This window comes from Uloborus diversus, chromosome 4, assembly GCF_026930045.1.
Source record: "Uloborus diversus isolate 005 chromosome 4, Udiv.v.3.1, whole genome shotgun sequence".
Taxonomy (NCBI): Eukaryota; Metazoa; Arthropoda; class Arachnida; order Araneae; family Uloboridae; genus Uloborus; species Uloborus diversus.
Genome location: NC_072734.1, coordinates 58,863,058 through 58,888,086, shown reverse-complemented (window position 1 = coordinate 58,888,086; position 25,029 = coordinate 58,863,058). Strand labels below are relative to the sequence as shown.

General features: G+C 33.8%; 1 protein-coding gene across 1 annotated transcript in view; it reads left to right on the top strand.

Annotated features, from left to right (window-relative positions):
• LOC129219979 (solute carrier family 12 member 4-like) overlaps window positions 1-25,029 on the top strand; it is a 133,109-nt gene that overhangs the window by 91,321 nt on the left and 16,759 nt on the right. Inside the window, 9 exon segments of the mRNA XM_054854301.1 lie at window positions 1,888-2,062; window positions 8,417-8,515; window positions 14,547-14,666; window positions 14,878-15,071; window positions 18,547-18,626; window positions 20,755-20,843; window positions 21,180-21,286; window positions 21,379-21,513; window positions 21,767-21,856. Coding sequence (XP_054710276.1) covers window positions 1,888-2,062; window positions 8,417-8,515; window positions 14,547-14,666; window positions 14,878-15,071; window positions 18,547-18,626; window positions 20,755-20,843; window positions 21,180-21,286; window positions 21,379-21,513; window positions 21,767-21,856 — 1,089 coding nt within the window.

The window sequence follows — 25,029 nt, the reverse complement described above, 5'->3', positions numbered from 1 at the left end:
TGTTACCAAAGTCTTCAACTTCTGAAGTAAACAATTTCTTTATGTCATCAGTGATACTTGGTACTTAAAAATCTTGAATAAATCAAAAGAAAAGAACAAGCCAAAAACTTTCAAATGATTTTCTTAGATTCACAAAAAAAGTAATGGGGAATTCTTAGTACCGAATTTTAGTTCTTTGTATAGATTTTTCAAATTAATCAAGTAACTTATTTATTAGTTCTTTGAAACATCTCTATGCGTAATTGATTCTCTCTTGTGCATTGTCCTGCTGAAACGCTGCACCGGGAATGCTCTAAAGAAGGAGTAGTACTTCCGGCGTCACAGCGTCCCTGAAGCAGTGCTCGCTATTGAGGTTACCCGTAATTCGGACTAGATGGGGCTGCCCTTGATACTCAACAGCGTTCCAGACCATGGCGCCTGGCGTTATGCCGGCATGATGTCGAATTACACACTCTGGGAGTGACGTTCCCATGTGTAATGTCTGACGCCTACACATCCATCGTTATAGTGCAGATTAAATCTGAGCTCATTCGAGAAGACGACCTGTTGCTAGTTCGCACGCAACCGGGTGTGTTGGTGAGCCCATTGAAGCCGAAAGTGACAATAGTTAAAGGTAAAGGAAATCCTGCATAGGGGAATCCTTGCATGCAGGCCCAGGGGCAGCAGACGTAGACAAACCGCGGATGCAAAAAGTGTGACACCTGTAGCCACACTCCAACATTGTGCTAGCATACGAGTGGACAGTGGACGCTATACGATCCATCGCAGCTAGGTGGGTGAGGTGTCGATAATCCCGTTGTGTGGTTCGGTTGCATGGACTGGCGTGAGTCTTTCAGCTAATTTCATCGTCCTTTGTCCATCTTTTACAACTACGCACCACAGCTGAGGCATTACACCGTGTGCGGGCACTAATTTCTCTATAATTAAGTTCATCCTCACGCATGCAGATCATGTAGCTACATTCATACTCCGTTACTCCTTCGTATGACGCTCTGCGTGTTGGACAAGGCATATTGAGTACTAGAGAAACATCTACGATCGAGCAGATAATCATGCAATGATTCCAAAATACTTTTACAGCCCTTTATAAACAGAGTCTACGCCTCAGTTCAGAGGGCGTAACTCAGTCCATGCATGCGCGGCGACTCTGTTATTCTAATCATTTGCATATCTTATCCTGCTATACATTTGCAGTGAATTTCAGTTCATTTGCATAATTCCTTCTTGGTGTTGCAATTTTCGCAAACATGAGTGTAGTATGATGTTAAGATGTGAGAATAATTTATGAATGCACACACAATGTTCTTAAACTGACAGTGTAGTGAATTTCATTCATGATAACATAAAACAAAATGTATTCTGGTAATTTGATCAATACAGCCATGCTTGTATGTAGGATAGTTATTTGAAATTATGTTGATGTATTATAAAAGTAAATGTAAGCCTACAAATTCTCTCATCAGTAATCTTGCTTAAAATTTAATAATTGAATTAGTACTTAATTAAAAGTGGTAAAAACAAGCACCTTGTGTAAATTATTTAATTTTTTGTTTTATTTTGATACAGAAAAATTACCAATTTAATAAATATTTCATTTATTATAAATTAATTTGAGTATTTTGATGAATACTAAGCTCTTAATGTTTAGGCCACTTTTTTAACATCCGGATTTGTTACAAACATCACTGAAATGTAATCTATCTTGTTCATTAAACAAGAGACACTAATCAGTAAATTGAATAAAATATTTTTTAGTATCGAGCAAAGTTGTTGTATTGGACATTAGTTTCAAAATATGTTTCAAGTCTACCTATTATTTAATTAAAAAGGTTTAATATCTAAGAATAAAAATGTATATTTTATGTACTAATATTTTATTGTGTTTAGGTGCTCCTCGCCTTCTTCAAGCCATTGCCAAGGACCAGATCATACCATTTCTGAAAATTTTCAAGCATAGCTCATCTCGTAATGAACCCACCAGAGCATTGTTTTTGACCCTTTTTATTTGTGAAGTTGGAATTTTGATTGGAAATCTAGATCATATTGCCCCTATTTTAACCATGTAAGCAATTTTAAAATTCAAAATTTGGATAACTTATTTTGATACATTTTTATGGTTTGAAATATATTTCAAAACCTAAACACTTTGCTAGGCCAAACTAATGGAATCGTTATGTGAAGGAGAATGAAAAACAAGAGATATTTATACAGCAAATTCATTTTATGAATAGAAACGAATAGCATGGGTGCAAGACCTTCCGTCTCAGGACGGATTTCCGTCTTGACAAAATTTCCGAGACGGAGGTCGGGACGGAAAGAAATTCAATGACTTTCTTTTAATTTTTAATGAAAAAAGAAAAACTGAGTGTTTGAAAAATATGCTTTAATATTACTGGATCGTTCCATAACCACGAATTTACATCGACATTCTCTCGGTTTTCTGCCATGGGCTCGTTTTGTTTGCAACGTGCTTTTGGAGGAGTGGCTTTTCGGCTCGCGCCGTTTGACTTTTCTTAGGTATAGCTTTGTTATTTCCAAATCACTTTATTGCAGGCCGAGGAGTTGCTCGCTATTCTCCCTGATTTTTCGAAGCAATTGGCTCTAATTGAAAATTTAGCCTTTTCTCATGCTATTTTCGATCATCCTTTCGTTTTTTTTCATTTGTGGTTTTTTTTTTTTGCGAACTTTACACGCATAAATAAAAATTATGTACGCTCTTAAAATGTCTTAAGAGTTGAATCTGCATCACCGATTGAGAGTGATTGCTGACAAGATGAAATATTTTCGCCACAGCAAAGGGCGTCCACATGCCAGGTAAAACAGAAACTATCAAGGATTTTGAAGATTTTAATGAAAATGGGAATTTTGGAAATAATCGGGTGGGGGGGGATTTCAAGCTGGGGGGGGGGTGGAAACACCGATGGGCAAACCGTTCCTGCATTTTTGACAGACTTGAGGAATCACTAAATTCTAATGTCATTGAATCGAACACTCGCCAGAATGGAAATATGGGTGGGGAGGGGGGATAGAAAGGAAAGGAGAAAAATAACGGCAGCACGAGTTTGTGAAAAAACGCTGCTCTTGGAAAGAGGGTAATCTGTCCGCAAATTAACCCACGATACTGAGGTCTTAAAACGTTGATATCTTGGACAATCTAAGGGGGGGGGGGTTACTCACGGGTTACAGTATAAAATATCGAAAAACTTAAACGAAAATATTTTTGAAGCTACGAGTGGTTCGATATTTCTCCACTGCAAACTCTTAAAAATTTAAAAGTCAAAAAGTTTTAGGCTGTTTCTAATGATGTAAAAGTGGGTTTTAAAAAAAGAATCGAAGACTGGAGTCTTAAAAACACTAATTTAGGCAATCTTTGGTGAATTTATGAGAGATGGTTTTGGTGTTCTAACATGAAAATGTTTTGCAGCTGATGTATTAAAAACTATTTGAGGCTATACTTAAATGACTTAAGTTAAAGGGCATTTGTGACCCTCTCCCGAAAAGTGTTTGTAATTGAAGTCTGAAATCTTTTAGGCTGTCTTTGGCAATGTCAAGAGGGAGGGAGGGGGCTCTCTTTAGGCGAAATTCCGAAACTGGAGTCTTAAAAGCGCAATTTCGGACAGTCTTGGGGTTCGGGGTTCTCCTTTCCCAAAAAATATTCAAAGCTGAAGTATTCAGAACTCAGCTTTAGGTAATCTTTAGAAGTCTTAAGAAGAGGGAATTCGAAGGCTTTCTCTCAATACGTTTTAGAATTTAAATTCTTAAACCTTCGGTGATGAAAAGGGGAAACCGCAAATTTAAGTAAAATTTAGTGAACTTAGAGGAAAGAGTTCGGGGGAGGGCGGAGGGGTCTCTCTCCCAGAAGTATTGAAATGCTATTTTGGCTACTTTTGAGTGAGTTAAGAGTTAGGGAATTCAGGGGTCTTTCTCGAAACATTTTCGAAATTGAAGTCTTAAAACTTTGGGTTGTCTTTGGCGATGTGTGGAAGGGAGTTGCTCTCTCAATAGAAAAATAAATCTTAAAACAAAAACTTACACAGCGTTTAGTAAACACAATGAGAGGGGGGGGGGGGGTATTCCGCACCCCCAGCCCGAAATATTTTAGTTTCTGAAATTTTAAGAGCTTTGTTATGGGCTATCTTTGGATGACTTAAGGGGGAAGGGTGTAGGAAGATTTTTTCAAAAAGTTTCCAAAATTAAAGTATTAAAATTTTTAGGCGGTCATAAGTCATGTTTATAGGTTAGAGGGGTACTATTCCTACAAAACAATTTAGAAACTGAAGCCTTAAAAATTGAAATTTAGGACATTTGTGGTGAACTCGGAGGAAGGGGTTCGGGAGTTCTCTTCCGAAAATTCTTTGATGCTGAAATATTTAAAGCTCCACTTTAGTCTATATTTGAGTGCCTTAAGAGGGATGTGATTCGGGAACCCTGCCTGGAGTTAGGATTCAGTTCCCCTATTTCTTTTTTTAATTAATGAATGTTGGAAAGGGTACCTTGTTTAAAAAATATATCTACTTCACTGAAGCAATTTTTTATTGCTAATTTCACCACCTGCTATCTTATAAAAGAATTCTTTTTCAAATGAAGAATGTGGGGGAATGGTGACAGTTCATTATCATTAGTCGGCCTTACCCTTCCCCCACCTTTCCTTCTTTTCTAGTTTGTTGGCGCTACCTTGGGTAGACTTTCGAATCAGAACTGATTTATGTTGCGAAGGTGAAAATCTTATGTCCTAAGCGACTTGATTGCTACAACAAAAATATTTAGGATCGGCAAAATCTAATGGTGGGGTGCTGCAAACGCTTTTACCCCTTACATTATCCAACATCGTCTAAAATTGCGTTTTTGAAACTTCAATTTCGAAATATTGCCGAAATATTGCATTCAAAAAGCGTATAAACGTTATGAAATTTAAATTACAATTTCGTTTTTAAATCTTCGATTTTGGGAAAGCCCATAGCGTCCCCTCCCCTCCTCTTTCTTTAATATTTTTTGAAGGTTGCCCAATATTGTGATTTTGGGACTATCAGTTTGAAATAATTGATGTAAGAGTCCCTGAACCCCTCCTTTCCCTGAACTTTGCCAAAATGGCCTACCACAGCGTTTTTTGGACTTCAATTTGAAAAAAATTTCTGGGGAAGGGCTCCCAGACCCCTTCCCCCCTTATTGCCGGATTTTAGATTTTTTGGAATTATGATGTCAAAACACTTAAATATTACAATTTTAGGGCTTAAAATTTAAATCAAACAGATTCCAAAACTGGCATTGTTAGAATCTGCATCATTTATACATATAAATTTTTCCTTAAGCCCGCATGCGGGCGGGGGGGGGGGGGGCTGAAAATATTTTCCGTCTTGAACACATCACCAAACTTGCACCCATGACGAATAGACATAATTGTGTTCTTTTATATATTTTCATATGAGTATATTTGGCCTTTATTACTGCCAGTTTTTATGAAATTATTTTCCTTTTTAAATTGGAATCAGAGGGAATTAAAATACTGACACTTAAAATCAAAAGGAAAAAAAAAAAAAGAAAAGTTGAATATTTGAAAATTCATAAACGTTGCAATGAATGATGAAATATATTAAAAGATTCAACCAAGGTGTGAGGTTCCTGAATTTTAATTTGTTTCTGTTTTAACTTGTGATACCTTGCTTGAACTCTGAACAAGCGAGTTCATATACGTTTTCAGTTTCAATATCTGCTGGCTTTTCAATATTATTTATCATTATTAATATTAATATAATATTATTTACTCATCGCCCCCTATTTCAGCTTACGAATTTATCGCCCCCCCCCCCCCCCGTTGTGAACCACTGTGTTAGCTTAAAGAAAGTCAGGATTAAGAGTAAACGCAATATACCTGCTAACCAAAAAAATTCACTATAAAAAAAATCACCCATTGTTTTAAAACTTTAGCAGCAATAAAATTGGTACTGTTGAGAATTTCACAAGGTTTTTTAGTTAAAATAATCATATTAAAACATACTATTTTTTGCATATTTGCCCTCTGTTCTCATATGTCCCCAACTGATTATTATTGTTTTATTAGTATATAGCATTATGTTTGACTTCACTCTGTTAAACTTTGCTGTATTAGGTACTTTCATAGGCTAGAATTGGCAAAATATTAAAAATGAGATGTTTGAATGCTTTCTTTAAATGTTAACTTCCCTGTAATCTTGTGTGTGTTAAGTGTGTTTAAACCAAAAGAGATGCCTTTTTGTTGTGTTTATGTGTTTTTTTTTCTTTCTAAATGCTTAACACTGGTACTGGGAAACACTCATTCAAACTTCATTCCATGTTATGGCTTCATGCATGATATAAATCAAACGTACTAGATTATTCAGTTCTGTGTCAAGATATTCAATAAAAGCCACAACAGAATGTGTTAAGTGTATTGATAAGTTTTTAATTGTTTTTTATTTTACCTATGTTATTCCTTGCTAACAAATCTTTAAGTACAAATAATTTTCCTAAACATTTTAAGAGGTATCAATTACTAACTTTGTTTACCTACAAAAGATACTAAAAGAATTTTACAGAGCAGCGTACAGGATAATGGCACCAGTAACAGACAAAGGTCCAATAACAGTCGTAAGTTAGGATTTAAATAATAAGAATTTTAGGCGGGTGAAACCAATGTTGCTGCGACCTATGAATACGATGCAACCAGCTAGTGTTATCCAAGTGAATTTTATGAGCCAATTGGTATTTACAAAACAGTGGTGGAAGGTTATGAACAGCTACAATGAGATCAGTTGGTGTTACATGTTCATTTTAATTTATTAAGGTTTTAGATCTAAAAATAAAGAACTTTAGCACATTTTGAAGAGAAAAGGGGAATTTTGTCCATTGCTCATCCTTTCCTCATCCTATCTGTTACTGGATACCATCATCTGTTACTGGGGGTTGGACCTTTTTTTTCGAAATTGAGCAAATAAAAATAGAATTAACTAATTCAGAGGATTCAAAAGCAGTCAAATGTTAGATGAGATGTAATTGCACAAGAGAAAAATAGTTTAAAAAGTCTAAATAAATTTAAAAAGCTTAGAAAATTGAATTAACCTGAGAGCAATGTCTTAAGCATGTCTGTTACTGATGCTGTTACCCTATGTTTAGCATAATGTGTTACTGTGAAAGACTGAAACCTGGTAAATATCAACAGTCACTGGAGAAGATTCGGTTGAAACACAAGTGAATGTCGACAATATCTAATTTCGATGTTTTACAGTAATATATAGATTTTTATTTATTCAGGTCTTTTCTTGATTCTTATATTAAAACATCTGCACTAAGATAGCTGTCATGCTAGAAAATAAAAAAAATGTTTGATTGTGATGCATACATACACTAATCTGCCGTGCTAAGCGCAAAAGTCGTATCTGCAGCTGAGGTCAAACCGAAAAACTACTATTTAAAGTTTTACGCCTCCATGTATTTGATCCAGATTTCACTTTTTTAGATTTTTTTAAAAAATAGTTCCAGTTCACAAATGACAATAAAACATTGCATAGGGGTAAAACATGTTATAAAGAACCACCTCGTGACAATAACTCAATTTTGACAAAAAGTAGATACCACTTTTGTGCTTAGCACGGCAGTAATAGCCTTGTAGCAAAAAAGGGGAGGTTTTCTTGGAACAGCCTTTGTTCCGGTACCATTGCAAATGCAATTTTTCTTTAAAGTTAAAAGCAGAGCTGCCAACTTTAGAAAATCTAAATTAGTAAAAATAAAAAATCTAATTTGAATTCCGAAACTTTGAATTCAAATTATGTTTTTCGCAATCACGAGTTGCGACAAGACCCTACTCATTAGAGTTATTGTTTCTAGAAATGTTCCCCCCCCCTCCCAAGCATGTCCCTCCTCCTGGGTGGTTATGTGCGTATCGTTGTGTGTGTGCAGGCTTAAACGTGTGCACGTAGGCCTGTGTATGTGTGTAAAAGCGCTCACGCGTTGGCGAGTGTGTATGAGCATGCGTGTGTGTGAAGGACATGGACGCCACCACCCAGCAGAAGTGGATTCCGAGGGACAGTGCTCAGGAACAGAGCAGCCGTGCCGCCGGTGGGCGGTGGTGCTGCTGGTCCAAGCTGAAAAATAATCCCAACGTCAAGGACTGTCAAATGAGACAATAAGCAATCGTGATTGCTCAATAAAAAAAATAACAATATAAAATTGCATATTACTTCATTCAGGTGTTTTGAGGTTTAAAGAAACACCTTTTTCAATGCAAAATAAGTGAACTTATGGATAAAAAGACTTGTAACTCAAAAAGTTCATAGAAAATACGGTTTTTTCGTAGCAGTTGGCAGCTCTGGTTAAAAGTGCTGAACTTTAAAGAATAATTTACCTAGTTGTATAATGCTTAGATTTGTCTCTAAAACTTTTAAAGAATGTATTTCAATTTCAGGTTTTTCTTAATGTGTTACATGTTTGTAAACCTTGCTTGTGCTTTGCAAAGTCTTCTTCGAACTCCTAACTGGCGACCTCGTTTCAGATATTATCATTGGTAATTTGTTTAATGTTTGCTACTGCACTCCTTAAATGTATTTTTTGTATTTCTCTTGTGTGTTTTGAAAATTTATCGCTTTGCTTGACTATGTTGCAGAAAATAAGAATTGAAAAGTATATGAATAATGTGGTGTGCAGCGGAACTTGATTTTGGAATATAGCTCATGATAGTTTTGCATTTTGTATTAACTCATTTAATTTTTCTCAACATGTTGTTGTCCGTCTTTATTATGAGTGAATTGATGTGGTCATAATCCCTCAAAATAGTACATATAGTGTTAGCTTTTTTTAAGCTATCAAGAGTGCTTAATGATTTTACTTTGGTATTTGTTCACTTTGTGATCGGTTGATTGTAAGTCACATGATCCATTGCCATTCATTGAAAAATTGTTTTCTGAAATTGCTTTTCTAGTAATAAATACTATTGTCTGTTTTCTTTGCATGTAAAAGTATTTTTTTTTTAACTTCTTTATTTATTTATTTTGGTAATTTATCTGAGATGGGATATTCTGTGACTGTAATTATGAATGATTATTCTGTAAATCATATCTAACTTAAAAATTTCTTACACCAAATTTTTTCTTTTAATGAGTTCATTTGAAATATTTTTGTTTTCATTTGGTCTGTTTTAACATCATTTTTTTTATATAAATTATATTAAGTATACTGTAGAATTCGCTTAATTGAACCACCAGTTATTCGGAAAAGCGGCTTATTCGGATCAAATCTTAAAGAACCAAAACAAATCCCATTGCACAAGCCTAATATTATTTGCTTATTGGTACTAAATCTCTGCTTAATGGCACCGAGAACAATTTGAAAGAAATCTGGAAATCGCCCTTGTGAAGCAACTTTCAAGTGGATTAACAAATTTAATACAGTGAAACCTCTCTTAACGGACACTCCGGAATAACGGACACCTCTAATTGACGGACATTTTTGCAAGTCCCAGTCCCTCATTATAGGCCATTCTATGTAATTCACTCTGAATAACGGACACTCTGAATAACGGACAGTTATTTCACAAAAAATTTCCCTTGCGATCGTAGCAGTTTCGGTTTTTTTTTCTTTTCACAGAATATCTTAGTAACTGCTTGCCTTACAAAGCTTTTCATCCTCCACAACTGATATCTCCTCCTCCCCCCCCCCCCCATCATTTCCTTATCACTGTTTCTTGGAATTAAAAGGGTGATAATGGGCAGAAGCAGCGATTGGGGCTTAAAAGTTGGTGGCAGAAAAAAAAAGAACTGAAAAACATGGTACTTTTTGCGAGCAGCAAAAAATGAAAAAGAAAAAAAAAGTCTAAATTTTGTTACGGCTAGTTTTGAGAGTATTGAAGCAGTTAAGTGAAAACTGATGTCAGTCTAACAATTAACGTACGTTTTTCTTAAGATTTTAATGAATTTTGTACACAATAACTATTTAAAAGTTAAGATAAAAAAGGGGAAACTGGGTGCTTTTTCTACCTGGGGCTCTCGGGAGATGCAATTGAGCAGACCGGCGCCGGTAGTAGTCGGCTTTATGGCGCCGTGGTTTCATTGGGTTGTTTAATTTTTAGACATGAAAAAGATTTGCCCATCTTCAAGGTTATATTGCCAACTGTCAATAATGCAATAGTGATACTCCAGATAAAATAAATAAATTAACCATAAAAAGTAGAGAATTTTCGGAAGCACTGAAATACAGTAAAGAATTGAAAAACTTTTTCCTGAGCAAAGGGGACACTGAAAGACTTGCTAAGGTAAATGATTTAAATATTTATATTGAGAAACAGACTTGTAATGCAAAAAAGAGATGTCAAACTGTTTTAACTAATTACTTTAATTGATTAACAGGGTTTGTACGGGTCATGGAAATCCTGGAAAGTCATGGAAAAAAATTTAGCAAATTTCAGACCTGGAAAAGTCATGGAAAATTGAAATTTTCATTCAAAGTCATGGAAATTTATTTAGAGTCATGGAAAAATGTCCTGGGCAAAGATAAATCAGCAGTTGCTTAAAGAGCATTTGACATTTTGAGTGATTTAACAATATTGCACTTAAAAGCTATTAAAACTGGAAAATTAAACGATCCCAAAAATTAATCTGAATTTTGAAAGGTCATTGCATCCACTTCTGTAGCAGTCACACTTCTTTTTCTTTGCAATGCGATTTTACTGCTTGGACATCACTCATTTTGAAGTTACATTATTTTCAACATTTTTTATATTTTATATTCTGTAGTAGCGAACTTGCACGTTCTTGATTTTTGCCACACGCTCTCAAAAAACACAATTCAATTGCATCCGAGTTCGTTTCCATAACTTGTATAAAATTTATTTTTAAATTCATCTTAATTTGTTGAAAGTTAAAAAAAAATAAATAAAATAAAGACATGAGTCAGGTGATAGAATACATAAATAGGGGAATTCTAATACCTTAAAACAGTAGTGCCCAACATATGGCTCGCAAAACTGATCCATGCAACCCACTGTTTTGTTCAATGTCAAGAATCAAACATTATGTTCCAGAATTTCTGAACCTATTAATTTTTATGCATTTGAAAATGTGCAAATAAGTAAACAAGTAGATTTGAATCAGAAGAGATATTCACTACTGAATGTGTTTTTTGAATAAATATCTGGTTTAGAAACATGAATTTAGTAAAGAATGTTTCTTTACTTTGAAGAGCCAAAGTACTGTCAAGTTATACGGATGATTAAATGCACTGTTGACACTAAAGCCTTTTAAAGGAAATTTATTGAAATTTAGTAATAACTCATTCAACCTTTGTCCCATTCATTATCATTCTGCCTGTTTATAAACAAAAATACATATTAAAAAACTACACATTTAAGCATCATTATATTTGATTCACTTTATTTTTACTTTTCTTAAATTTATATGAAGAAGACGTATACGAAGTTTAGTTTTTTAGGTGTACACTGATTGTTTTTCAGTTATTAAATGCTTGGATGAGATAGTGGCATTAACGTGGAAAATTTGCTGATGCTCATTTTCAAAAAATGGCAAGTTTCGTATTAAATAGTACTATTCTCTTCATGTAACAAGATCATGAAAATTTTTATGAAGTCATGAAAAGTCTTGGAAAAGTCATAGAATTTTTTCATCCAAACAGAGTATGAACCCTGGATTAAATGCTTTTTAAGACAAGTGTGTGCTGTCAGTATACTTTTATTAAGAAAAACAGATTAGTTACTCTTGACGTAAAATGTAGTAAACCTTTCGCAATTGTTTTGATTGTGTTCTACAAAGGAAACAACAGCCCATTTTGAAAAAGATAAATTAAGTAGTTCCTCCTAATAGCGGACACCTCCCAATAACGGACAAAACTTCTAGTCCCTTGACTGTCCGTTATTCCGAGGTTTCACTGTAGTTAGTGCAATAGTAATTAATATTGGTTCCTTGTAACTTTTAATTAAATACAGCAATATCAAAAGGAAACAAATGATTACCGAAGCTCCCATTGCGCTGTTCCAGTAGGGACTTCAAAAAAAAAAAAATTCTGAAATTTCAAATTTCTTCAGTTTAGTTAGCCTGTTCAAAAATTTTTAAATTAAAATAAAATCTTAGTTCTTAAAATCAATTTTCATTTCATTGGAATTTTTAATGGCTGATTAGTACTTTTTAGCACTTGTTTTTTCACTGACGTCTCACCTTTTTAGTTACTTCTGGTTGTTGAATTGAATGGTGCTGACTGAAAGGAATGTAACTAAAACTACATTGGTTTAAACTTTTTGTTGAATGTGTGTAAAAAGATTTGTCGCCTTATTTTAATTTACTTTCAACTGAAAAGATTTCGCAAATGATCATTTTTATTTTCTGTATGCTCACCATACTAAGTGCAAACGTAACATACTGTATGGGCTTAAACAAGTTGTTGAACAAGTGTAAAAAGATTCACTTTATTTTTTTTATTTTTTATTTATTTATTTTTTTTTTTTTTTGTGAATGGCAGTTTTTCTTCTTTGTATGCTCCCCATACATGTGGGCTCACAATAATCATTATGGCATTTAAATGTTTTAGGTACATAACATGTTTGATCAAGCTACACAGGTTCTGTTCACGGTTAATCAGACCAGCCAGTTATTAAGACCAAAATGGTCCTGTCCCAATGTGTGCATATTAACCGGAATCGACTGTATATGTATAAAAATTGTTTTAACTGTATCTCTTATTTAGTATTACATTTGCACCAGTGCTGTAGTTGTGAAAAAATGTTTGAAGAATAACCCTTCCCCCCTCACACATTACGGCGCTGATTTACATGCATTCATTACTGCACAGAAAATTTACTTTTTTTATGATTGCATTGTGTATTATGGCAGGAGGACTTTTAAAATATTAGGAGTTATTTGTGTTCTTTTCATATTACATTTAGTATGAATAAAATCTGTAAAGATGGACTGGAAATTATGCACTATTAATAACTTTTAGAGTACCAACTATAAAAAATATAAGTATAAAAAAAGGGAGGTAAAAGATTTCATAAAATAAAAAGCAATGTTTCAAAACCTAGTTGCAATCTCTGATTGTAAAAGCTTTAATTTTCCCTCTTTTGGGGACCTAAGGCATCTTTAGTTAGTGAGGGAGTGTCAATTCACGTTTTATGACTTAAATTGAATGAAATGAAATGAAAGAAAAGAGCGCTCAACTAAAAGAAGCACTGAGATCAATTGTACAAGTCCTCAAACAGAAGTCTCAAAGCAGAGAAGTAGCTGAAGCAATATTCAGCAAACCCCTAATTCGAATGTGGTGAGTCTCCCACGGTTCAAGTAAATGATGACTAAGGTGGTCAAACCTATAGGCAGGAAACTTCACAATCACGCAGGCTATGAGTAACAGTTATCATTCTAGAAAAAGGCAAACCCTGCAAGTTGGGTCATTACTGTCATCCATTATAGCAAGGTGCTGCTTTAAGGTGCAATTACCAGTAAAAATACCACTAGCCTTCCTAGACTGAAGAGTTCTTTTGCCTTATGGAATGTAAATTGCATTCCTTTAGAAGGAAAGATAAAAAAAAAGTAATGCATTGCTTCATCGCACCAAAAAACGTTTCTTACTTAATCCACTTTCTCTCAAATCAAAAATTAATGGCAAGCAGCCAACTGTTGCACCATTCCAGAACAGATGAAACATCGCTGAAGGTTGGCAGTTTTAACTAATGTCTCCACTAAAAAGTCGTACAAAGATGCAATCTGATTATCCATGATCTTTGTGAAATTTTGAATCTTGTTAGATACCTGGGTCAACTCCCAATTTTTGCTGTTTTTTAAGAGTTTGAATGACAAACAGTGAAACCTCTCGAAGCGACCACTCTTGTTTAGCAGCCAGTTTTCCACGGCACAGAATTTTTGGCCTATCCGCATAATGTTAAATCAACCCTTACGAGCGACCACTAAAACCCCTCTGAGCGCCAGTGTGGGCTTCAAAAAAGATTGGCAACTACTACTTTATCTATTTATTTATTTATTTATTTTTTTTTTTTTTGACCTAGATGCTTTCATTAAGTGAACTGCTAGGAATTCCTCTATATCTTTTTGTACTGCCTATTTTTGTTGTGTGTGTGTGTGTGTGAGGGGGAGGGGGACATTAGTTGTGATAAACAAAAGTAAAGTTTTCAACGCAACAAATTTGAGAAAATTTGGGATATCATTGGTAATTCGAAAGCTACAGCTGATGACTAGATTTGAGATTTGCTTTAACAAGTTAAAAATCAATTTGAAAAGACGAAGTAGTTTCTGTAATATTGTACATGAATACAAACTGAATCATTTTTTTCTAAAAAGGAGAAATCGTGGATTAAAACATTTTCTTTTTTTTATTTTCTTTAAAAAGTATAAAAAGTATTGAATTATATCATTAGTAGTATGGTTCAAGTTCAATAATGAAAACCCTTAAGAGCGGCCACATTTTCATGGAACGGACGGGTGGCCGCTTGGAGAGGTTTCACTGTATATAAATAGATAAGATTGATTCTTACATAAGATTGTATTTTCTCTTAGCATTTTCAATTGTTCTCTTTTCAGGTCTCTTTCTATGGCTGGAGCCATTTTGTGCATTGTAGTCATGTTCCTTAGTAGCTGGTATTATGCTTTAACAGCTATAGCTATTGCTGGCTGTGTGTACAAATACATTGAATATGCTGGGTAAGCATGGTTTTATTGTTAGTTAAATGCTCTTTATTGTGTCTTACAGTTTTATCATGTAAGATGCTTGACCATGGTCCTACAGTATTTTTTTATATTCATAGTTTTAGACAGCAATCTTGTCATATACATTGATGTAATAAAAACTGATATAAATTGCTCATAAAATTATTTATTAGTGTATGTATATTTTAAATTTATTTTATTTTAGGGCGGAAAAGGAATGGGGGGATGGAATTAGAGGATTGGGATTATCTGCTGCTCGTTACAGTTTATTAAAATTAGAGGAAGGTCCTCCTCATACCAAAAATTGGCGCCCTCAAGTGTTGATACTTTGCAAGTTGGATGATGAGCTGAATCCAAAATATCCTCGCTTGTTTTCGTTTGCTTCTCAACTCAAAGCAGGTTAGATTTTCATTTTTTGTATAACTTAATCTTTATATGGGTCAGTAGTGCCAACCTTTTCTTACTAAATATCCGCACTTCATATTAAAAGATTCTCAGAAGTCAAAGCATAAATTAAGTTTTAAAATATTTTTTCATTTTCCAATTAATATGGAAAAAGCATCAAAATAGAGAGAAAATTTCAAACCAAGTATTGTTTTTATAATTTTTTGATGCTTATTTTATTAATGCTAAGTTTTTTCATCTGTTTTCCAGAAATCAATTTCTGAATATTTGACTCCAAATTTGTAACATTATGACTAATCAGGGATTTTGATTTGTAAATTTGTAAATAAAAAACCGACAATGGGCCACATCAATCAGAGCCGGATCTAGGGGGGGGGGGCAAGCCGGGGTTCTTGCCTCGGGCGGCAACTTCAAGGGGACGGCGAATTCAAGTGGTGCTTTCAGGGGCGAACTGGCCAACCGCCCTTGGAAGCACCACTCGCACACATAAAGGAGGGAAGGGGGCGCACCGGCCCACTTTTTTTTTTCTTGCGCAGTCGAACCTCTGCGTCTTTGTCTTTTTGCACAAATTTGGATTCCCAAAGGGTTTTCAGAGTCCAGGTTAGCGCCCTCTTGGGGGGACCTAGTCCACCCCCCGTGAGCTTCCAGCAGAAAAAGAATTAAAACTTTCCACCTATTAAAGCACCTATTAAAACTTTGTGGTTAAACATTCTCCCCACTCAAAATTTCTACAGAAGTGTTGAGCATTCACTACCAGCCGCCATCTTCAATGACGTCATAGCAGGAAAATGTACCAGGTGGAAGATATCCAACCAAGTCCAAAATACTTTCAGGACACCAATTGAACATTTTTTAAGAAAAATATCCCAACTCAACAAGGGCGCCCATATGCAAAATTGTAAGGGGGGCTCAGATATTTTATCCATGGTTTAGCAGGGTATTTTCTCCATGGAAACCGATTTCAGAACAGATTAGAGTCATTAAAATGTGTAATTTTTAATAACTGATTCATTAATGGCTGAAGAATAAATGTTTTTAAATTTTTGCAAAGAAAAAGTAACAAAAGCAAGAAAGTTCTAATTTCAAAGGGGTGGCTTGAGCCCCCCCCCCCCTTGCCCCCTATATGGGCGCCCTTGGTATTCAAATTTTCCAACACGTTGTGCTGTCAGATTCTGGACTAAGTGGTGAAAATTAGAAGATTAAAACTAAAACATCTAAATACTGAATTCGTTTTCAGACAAAAAAGGGGAGAGGGTTTAATTGCAATTTGTGTTACGGTATATCTCTTTTTTAACAAATATATATATATATATATATATATTATATCTTAATATATAAAAATCAATGTCCTGAGATAACATATATATATATATATATGTATCAACTCACAGCCAATACGGTTGAAACCTTAGACTTGTAATTTGGCAGGCATGTCCACATGATTACGAAAGCATCCACTAGGAAAGGATTTTTCGAAATATCAATTAGTTCAGGAGAAATTAATTAAAATCCCTTAATTTCTGTGAAATTAAAACCTGTCATTAAAATTTAAATCCCTTATTTTTGGAGGCTTTCCTCCATTCAAATCATTAATCAGTACTTCATCTCAACTTTTGGTCGATATCGAATTTTAAATTTTGTTTCTCACGTGATCCTTCAAGGCTTTTCTCAAGTCAAATAATAATGTTTCTGTCTTTTGCTTTCATTTTTTCAAAACTATAAACAAAGTTTTTAAGAACATCATCACAGGCAGACTATCCTTTTGAATTTAGAAGAGTGCAGTTTCCTGTAAAAGTTTGCTTTGCAATAACCGTTAATAAGTCACAAGGACAGACATTAAAAGTAGCAGGGATCAATTTAAGAGAAGACTTTTTTCACACGGCCAATTTTATGTAGCTTGCTCCAAAGTCAGTTCATCAAGCAGCTTAATAATTTTAGCACCAGAAAAAAACTTAAAAATGTTGTATACAAAGATGTTCTTGCTTGAACATAGGTATAACAATAAAATGTGGATGGCCTGTGTTTGCAAAGATAATCAATACTTTAAAAGGATCGTTAGTAACGGTTAAAGATCAGTTAAGGACAAGGGCATATATATAAAGAGTCCAGGGGCTCCGGGATCCTCCCAAAATTAGAAAAAATTATAGGTAGATAATAAGTAATTATTACAGGGGATTTTTGAAACTAGGTGCACCAAGCAGTGTTAACCCCTGCTAATTCCATTACCCAAGCAATGCCGGGTACGGGAATGCTAATATATATATATATATAAAGGGTGTCCCAAAATTAATGCAAGATTTGAATTTGCCACAATTTTTGCTGTAAATTGTTGACAGCCACGGAAAAAGAACAATTTGACAGCTGGGAGTTTAATGTTAGTAAAAATGGAGTGTTATGCTATTATACAGCCAGCGAAACAATTCAATCAGTGCATGAGCAATTTCCTGTTCGTGTACTCTCTCGTTTCGGTGATACGAATTGTACCCTAGATTGTATGATTTTACATCATTAGACTTCTTCCTATGGGGTTATTTGAAGTCAAACGTCTATGTCGGCAATCCCACAACCACCCGCGCATTACGTAGTTGCGATATCAAGTGCCAATAACAGTAAACCGCTTGACCCGCCCAAACTTTCATTATTTTTCAAATAATTGTTCGATAATGAAAACGCATTATAGAATCGAAAAACGCTCCATTTGTAATAACCCCAGACCCTCAGCTGCCAAATTGTTCTTTTTTCAAGATTGCCCACAATTAATTGCAAAAATGGCGGCTAATTCAAACCTTGCGTTAATTTTGGGACACCCTTTATATACTGACATGCTTGGTATAAAGTGAATTTTTAATCAAACCCTTTCGTACTTCACAGTTTATTAAAAATACTAAAATACAACTCGATAGAAAAACTTAAAGCAAGATGGACATGTGGGAGGGGGCGGCATTTCGAAGCTTTGCCCCACCTCGGAAACTTCCTAAATCCATCATTGACATAGATGAGATTTGTACCGTAGGTTGAGCACTGCTGTTGTAGATAATAAAAATTAAAGTGTTTTTTGAATTACTTTTCTAGAAACTTAAATATCCATTTCAAGCCGATGTTTCTGAACATCCTAGATAGAAAATGTTATCGTTAAGACTTTTGAAATGTATAATTTTTTGCTTGTAGAAATAGAATATTTTGTGAAACCTTAAAAAAAACTCTGGAAACCTGTTTTGTGTTTTATCTCTTTCTCTCTCTGTTTTACACGCACACATTCACATCCATATGTGCATGTGTGTGTGTTGAGATCAAGGTATTACTTCAAAATTTTCTTTCAGTTTATATTGCAAACCTAATTAAAGCATTTTTTCCTAATTTAGTTAAAGTTTATAAATGGAATGCTCTTCCTGTTTCGGGCGTATTTTTTACTTTTAAAATTATAAAATGTTTTAAAATCTTTATGTAGCTTTTGAAGTTTTATGTTTAGGTAAAGGGCTGACAATAGTATGTTCTGTACTGGAAGGAGCTTATGAGAAAATGTACAGTGAAGCTCAGGCTGCCAAACTAGTAGGTGTTTTTTTTTTTTTTTTTTTTGTAGTAGTAGTAAGTTCTGAATACATGACTTAAATGCATTTGTTTTTTTTGCAAAATTTGTTGTTTCTTAAGTTTTCTGAAAATACGAGAGCAATATGGAAAGTAACCGCCGTTTGAGCATAGTGCTGGAAGTACAGTTTGGAGCACCCTCAATCGAAATCACGAGCAATCTGTGTTTCAGTAAGCTTCCAATGAGAAAGTGAGAGTCTTATAGGACCAAGCGTTTGCTAGTATTAGCGTGACAAAATCAGTGCCGCCATAGAAAGTCCCGCGAAATGTGAAGTGCAAAGAGTGAAAAGATTTCTTTTGACCAAAAAAATGTCAGCAGCGGATATCCATCGTGAATTGTGTTCCAAACATTATGAGTGAAGGTGTGGTGCGTCAGTGGGTACGTTTTTTCAAGGACGGAAGAACAGACATCCATGACGAATCACGGAGTGGAAGGCCTTCTGTAGCCCAGGCTTGTCTCCTTCTGATTACCATCTGTTCACTGCAATGAAGAAGTGGCTTGGGGGACAGCATTTCGCTGACGACGAGGAACTTAAAAGTGCAGTGACACATTGACCTAAATCACAGGCGGCGGCTTTTTATGCAGATGGAATTGATAAATTGGTAAAACGTTATGACAAGTGCTTAATATGCCTAAAATAATGGCGGCGACTACATTGAAATAGAGGAGAGTTGCACCTTTGATATGTAAATAAATGTTTTTCCTCTGGGCTGGTTTGTCTTATTTACAGCGATTCAGAGGTTACTCTTTGAATTGCCCTCATATTACATCTTTTAATCATGAAACCTTTTGTCGGTTCTCTTACTTCATTGCATTGCTGTATAACTTGAATTGTTTTGTTTGGAAATCAAGTGTATAAGTTATTGCTATTGTTAATTCTATGAAAAATGCTATAATTTGTGTACTGATATTCCGCTACATTTCTTACTGCTTACTGTTGTTTAGACATTCACTATTATGTAGAAAAATCAGTGTTTTTAATGATAATGCTTAATTATAACTATTAGAATGCAGAAGATTAGTTGAATTGAGGGCAACTTAATATTAATTCTATTGGGGAAAATTCTATTCCACTGTATTTTGGTTGTTTTACAAAATCGACAGATGATCGATGATCTAGAGGGAATTTATATAATAAATAATAATTATGACAAATAAAATTAAAAGATTTGTATAAATTTTATATAAAAATAAAAACGTTTTATGTCAAAGAGTTTTTTTTTTTTTTTTTTTCCATTTCAGGTCAGGAGTTGGAAGTTTATTATTATTTTCTCTTTTCGTTCCAGTTTAACTGAACACAAAGAAATTGAAAATTTATTCAACCATGACAAAAATAGTGTAAAAGTAGCATAAATGACAATGTAAAACAAATAAAGTGTGCTGAAGTTCCAAAGATTAAGATATTGGTGCAGTAACAATCAGTTGAAACGAGCTTAGAAAAAGTTGCTCAAGACAGCTTTTTTGAACTATCACACACCTTGAAAGACCCCCTAATTGATCAGTGGTATGCTAAAGCTGGGGAAAAATATGTTCAAGGAGTGTTCTTAAAAAGATCAAGATCTGTAATATTGTACATCTTAATTATATTTACAGATATAATTCATTCAACTATCATGTGTGCCTGCTAACTGCTCCAACTTTTTCATCATGTTGGCAAAAATTTGTTAGATTTTATTATTTAATGCTTATAGTGCATTTTAGATTATTTTTCCAATCAATGTTAAGAGTTAGCAATTTTGTTCTGATAATCCTGCAGTTTTAGCAATATTTTGCCAATTTTTAATAGCAAGAAAATTTATGCTTTAATGATAATGTTTGGCGAATGATAACAACTGGACTATTTCGACTTTAATGAAAGTGATTGAAGTCTTGAAACTTAAAATTACAAAATGGCAAATAATTACAGGTGTTATTTTCTATATATATTGAATCATTTTTTCCCTTTAAAAAATAACTTCCCCTCTTTTGCTTTTTCTGATTTCTGAGTTTTGTCAACAGGTATGAGGGCAGGTATGAGATTATCTATTTTTGGGGGGTGATGTAGGTTAATTTCTGCATTTGAGTTGTTAACTTTCTGTGCTCTTTCTATAGAGTTTGAAAAGGGCAATGGATGATGAAAAAGTGAAAGGATTTTCTGATGTTGTTGTTGCTAAAGACCTGAAGGAAGGCATATGCCATTTGTAAGTACACATATTATTTTTGCTTAATTCAGTGTGAGATTTCACTTCACCAAATTTTATTCAAATTAACAGAATTATTCCCTACCATTGTAAATGTTGCGAAATAATCAGTTTGCTTGTATTATAGTGGATTTTGTGTGGCATTTTGTATTCCCAAAACACATGTTGCCAATTTAATTTGCACATTTGTGCAAACTTTAATTATGAATGAATTTATCCTTTAAACTTAAAAGCCTGCTTCCACTTTTGGAAAACTTAGATCCTGCCTTTGATTGTTTTAGCACTCTCTTATGCTCTTAATGCTCTTATATTGATGTACACATTTGTTTTCTACAGTATTCAATCAGCAGGGCTGGGTGGTCTTAAACACAATACAGTCATACTTGGATGGCCTCATGGTTGGCGACAAAATGCTGATGAAAAACAGTGGCAGGTTTTTCTCAGTAAGTTTGACCTTTTTTTCTTTTCAAGTTATAATACCCCCGCTTAAAAAAAAAAAAAAAAAAACTTAAAAAATATATTTAACTATTTTCAGATACTATACGCAGTGTTTCAGCGAGCAAAAACGCTCTTCTCGTCCCCAAAGGAATAAATCTTTTCCCCAGCAGTAATGACAAGGTCTCGGGGAACATTGATATTTGGTGGATAGTTCATATCCTTTTCAAATCAAGTTTTCCCTCCAAATTATCTCATTTTCCTTTTAATTTTTAATGATGTATTTATGTAAAGAGCTTTTCAATGTTATTTACATATCTATATGCTTTGTATATCAATAGTGATTGTTATTATTACAATATTTTGAAAGATTAATTACTTTTCTAGATATTGATAAAATTAGAATTTATCGTAGTGCTGTTTTATGAAATGTAATTTTTCAACAGTTTTAGAATTTTTGTTTTAAAAAATCCTTAACACTGCTGTAGATGATGGTGGCTTGTTGATGTTGCTACCTTTTCTATTAAAGCAACACAAAACTTGGAAAAATTGCAAACTAAGGATATTTACTGTAGCTCGTATCCTTTTTATCTGTAATATTGATTTTGAGAACCTTCTTTCTCTCATATGTAGGCATATCTATACAGGGAATACCAATACAAAAAAAAAAAAAAAATCTTTACTAATAATAATAATGAAGTTTAAAGTTTGGATATCTGGGTGTCTGTCTGGATCTCTGTGAGGCGCATAGCACCTAAACGGTTCAGCCGATTTTAATAAATTTTGGCACAATTTACCTCTAGTAATGAAATAAATGCTCAAACATGTTTTAATTGCTATTAGAATAGTCTTAAAACAGTCTGATTTTAACGAAATGATGATTTCTCAAAAATCCTCAGCAACGATACAGTTTGATACAGCAACCACTTTAAGTTGTAATATTTTTAGAGCTCAATGAAAGGAAAATCTTCTAGCACTTAAGGCAGTGACTTAAAAAGATTTTTTAACTGCAGATGATAGTGTTTTCATTTGCCATGCAGTAACAGAAACAGTTCCGTGGTGGCCGGATCGATAAGGCATCGGACTTGTGATCGGTGGGTCCTGGGTTCGATCCTAGCCGGTCGAAGATCCAGTCTTCATTAATGGTGACTGAGGGGTCGTTAAATATGCTCATGATCACAAAGTCCTCCAAGTGAAACGTTACCTCTGGGAATGCCGGACCAGGGATTGCTTGGCTTCTGGTCTGCATCAAAAAATCAGAGCTGCATTCAGGGTCCCATCCAACTGGTTAAACCACAAGTAGTGGTAGGTATGGGAGACCCTTGAGTGAAAAAGTAACAGAAACAGCTATTTTTTAATGATCATAATTTGCAAAATAACAAAAAAAAAGCACTGGAAATGAAGGAAATGAGGTCATTGAAAGTTTATTAGTGAAACAACAAATATCAAAATTGCAGGGAACTGGTAACGAAAGATATACTGAAGTCTGCTCTTGTGAGAAGGTAAATCGCTGTATCTGTAAATTTTTCTTCTTTCATGGTTTTTGCATTTTTGTCATCTATTGTACTTTAGTTTTATTGTACAAGCTTGTTTGTTCGGTTTGCGCTGAAAATAAAGCCCGAAACAGATGCCAAATTATAACATTTCTCCATTGTAGTTTTTTATATGGCTTTGAGCTACATTGCTTAAACACTATAGACCTATGCCATTCCAACTGCTTGACTTTCCCACTATTTTATGTATCCTTGGATTTCTTCTCATTGCTTTTTTTTTTTTTTTTTTTTTTTTTTTTTTTTTTTTTTTTTGTTCTCTGATTGTGATATTTTCATTATGGTTAGTGTTCCTGCTTGAAAGCTCTTGTATGTACTAAATGTAAAAAAGGAAATGACCTTAAATTTCTGAATTTATCTCAACAGCCCGGTCTTAATTTTATTTGATTTGTTTTAAAGTAACATGTAAAAATTTCATGTGTAATTTATTAGTATGAAATGTTATATAAATGCAACGTGCCAAAAAGTAGCCTTTAAGATGAAGAAAACATACAGTTAACTTGCTTTGTGAAAATATAATTTGATATTTTATAAGGAATGTGTATTGTCAAATAAATATCAAACCATATTAGTGCAGGGTTCATACGCCCTTGAAAAACCTTGAAAAGTGCTTGAAAAAAAAAGTTTATTTTCAAGTGCCTGAAAAAGTTTCTTAGTGCTTAAATCATCGGATTGTGGTTAAAAGTTTTAAAAAAGTATTTCACCAATGCAATTTTCTGAACATGTGTTCAATATGCAACATCGCGAAAAATTGGTTCCGTGTTTGGTATTTCAATCCTTTTGCATCTTGTAAATATTTGGATCTTTTTTACAACTGAAAGATATTTTGACATATGGTACCTTAGATTACTTTACTTTTTTGTTTAATATCATTAATTAACAAAGGAATTAATTTGAAAACCATGACAACATTGAACTTACTAGGATGTCGCGGAAAATTGCTCTTGTGTATGAAATTTCAATCTTTTTTTCATCCTGCAAATATCAAAATATTTTGGCTAATCAAATGTTATTTTCACATAGGCTACTTTAGATTAGTATATTTTTTGTTCAATTTTAATAAAAAAACAAATAAATTTATTTGATTGGAAACAGGCCAACTTTGAACAAACTCAGATTTGCGAAAAATTGCTTCTCATGCTTGAAACTTCAGTCTTTTTGCATCATGCAAATATTTAAATATATTGACTAATGGGATGTTATATTCATATATGCTACCTTAGATTAGCATATTTTATGTTTAATTTTAGTAAAATATAAATTTATTTTATGGGAAACATGGCAACATTGAACTTAATTCGCAAAAATTTGCTTCCCTCGTTTGAGATTTCAATCCTTTTGCATCTTGTAAATATTTATATTTTTGGCATCTAGAAGTTATTTTGACACATGCTACATCAGATTAGCTTATTATATTTTTTATTTTAATAACTAAAGAATTAAAAAATTAATTACTTTGGTCTTGTTTAATTATATGCTTTTTTATTTTTGCAATTTTGAATTTAATTATCTTTAGCTAATTTTCAGTCATAACAGATTTTTTGAAAAAAATTTAAATTCAAGCAATTGAGCACCTAACAAATTAAGTTTATATTTTAAGTACAAAGTTGAATTATATAATTTTATAAAGTTGAATTTATAAGTACAGTGAAGCATTGTTTATACATTTTTGAAGGGACTGTATGAAAAAAGCGTACAAACGAAAAAAACGTATAATAGGTATAGGTTAATGTGTATTAGACTTTGCAGGGACCAATTTTAAAAACGTATAATTGATAAAAACGTATAAAAGAGAAACGTATAAACGGTGCTTCATTGTATATCACACACACATTTTCTTAATGTCTGCTAAAATAATAAAGATGTGTAACAGCGGTGGTTTTGTGTCATGATTATCCACTGGAAATCCATTAGTGTTCGTTCATGCTTTTACTTTCCTATATCTCCAATTTTCCCCTTTACCTCGAATGTTCAAAATTACTATTTTAGCAAGGTTGTGGGTACTTGGAACAGCTTTCCGAAAGATGCTGCAATCAGCAAAGGGGTAGATAGCTTAAGGAAGGTCATTGATCTTCATTTGGATCTAATAAATTGACTAGGACCATCCTAGCTAGGCTTAGTGTCTGTTACTGGTTAGCAACAGACACTGGGCTTGGTGTCTCTATGCAGCATATTTTGACTTAATAAACTATTTTAACATA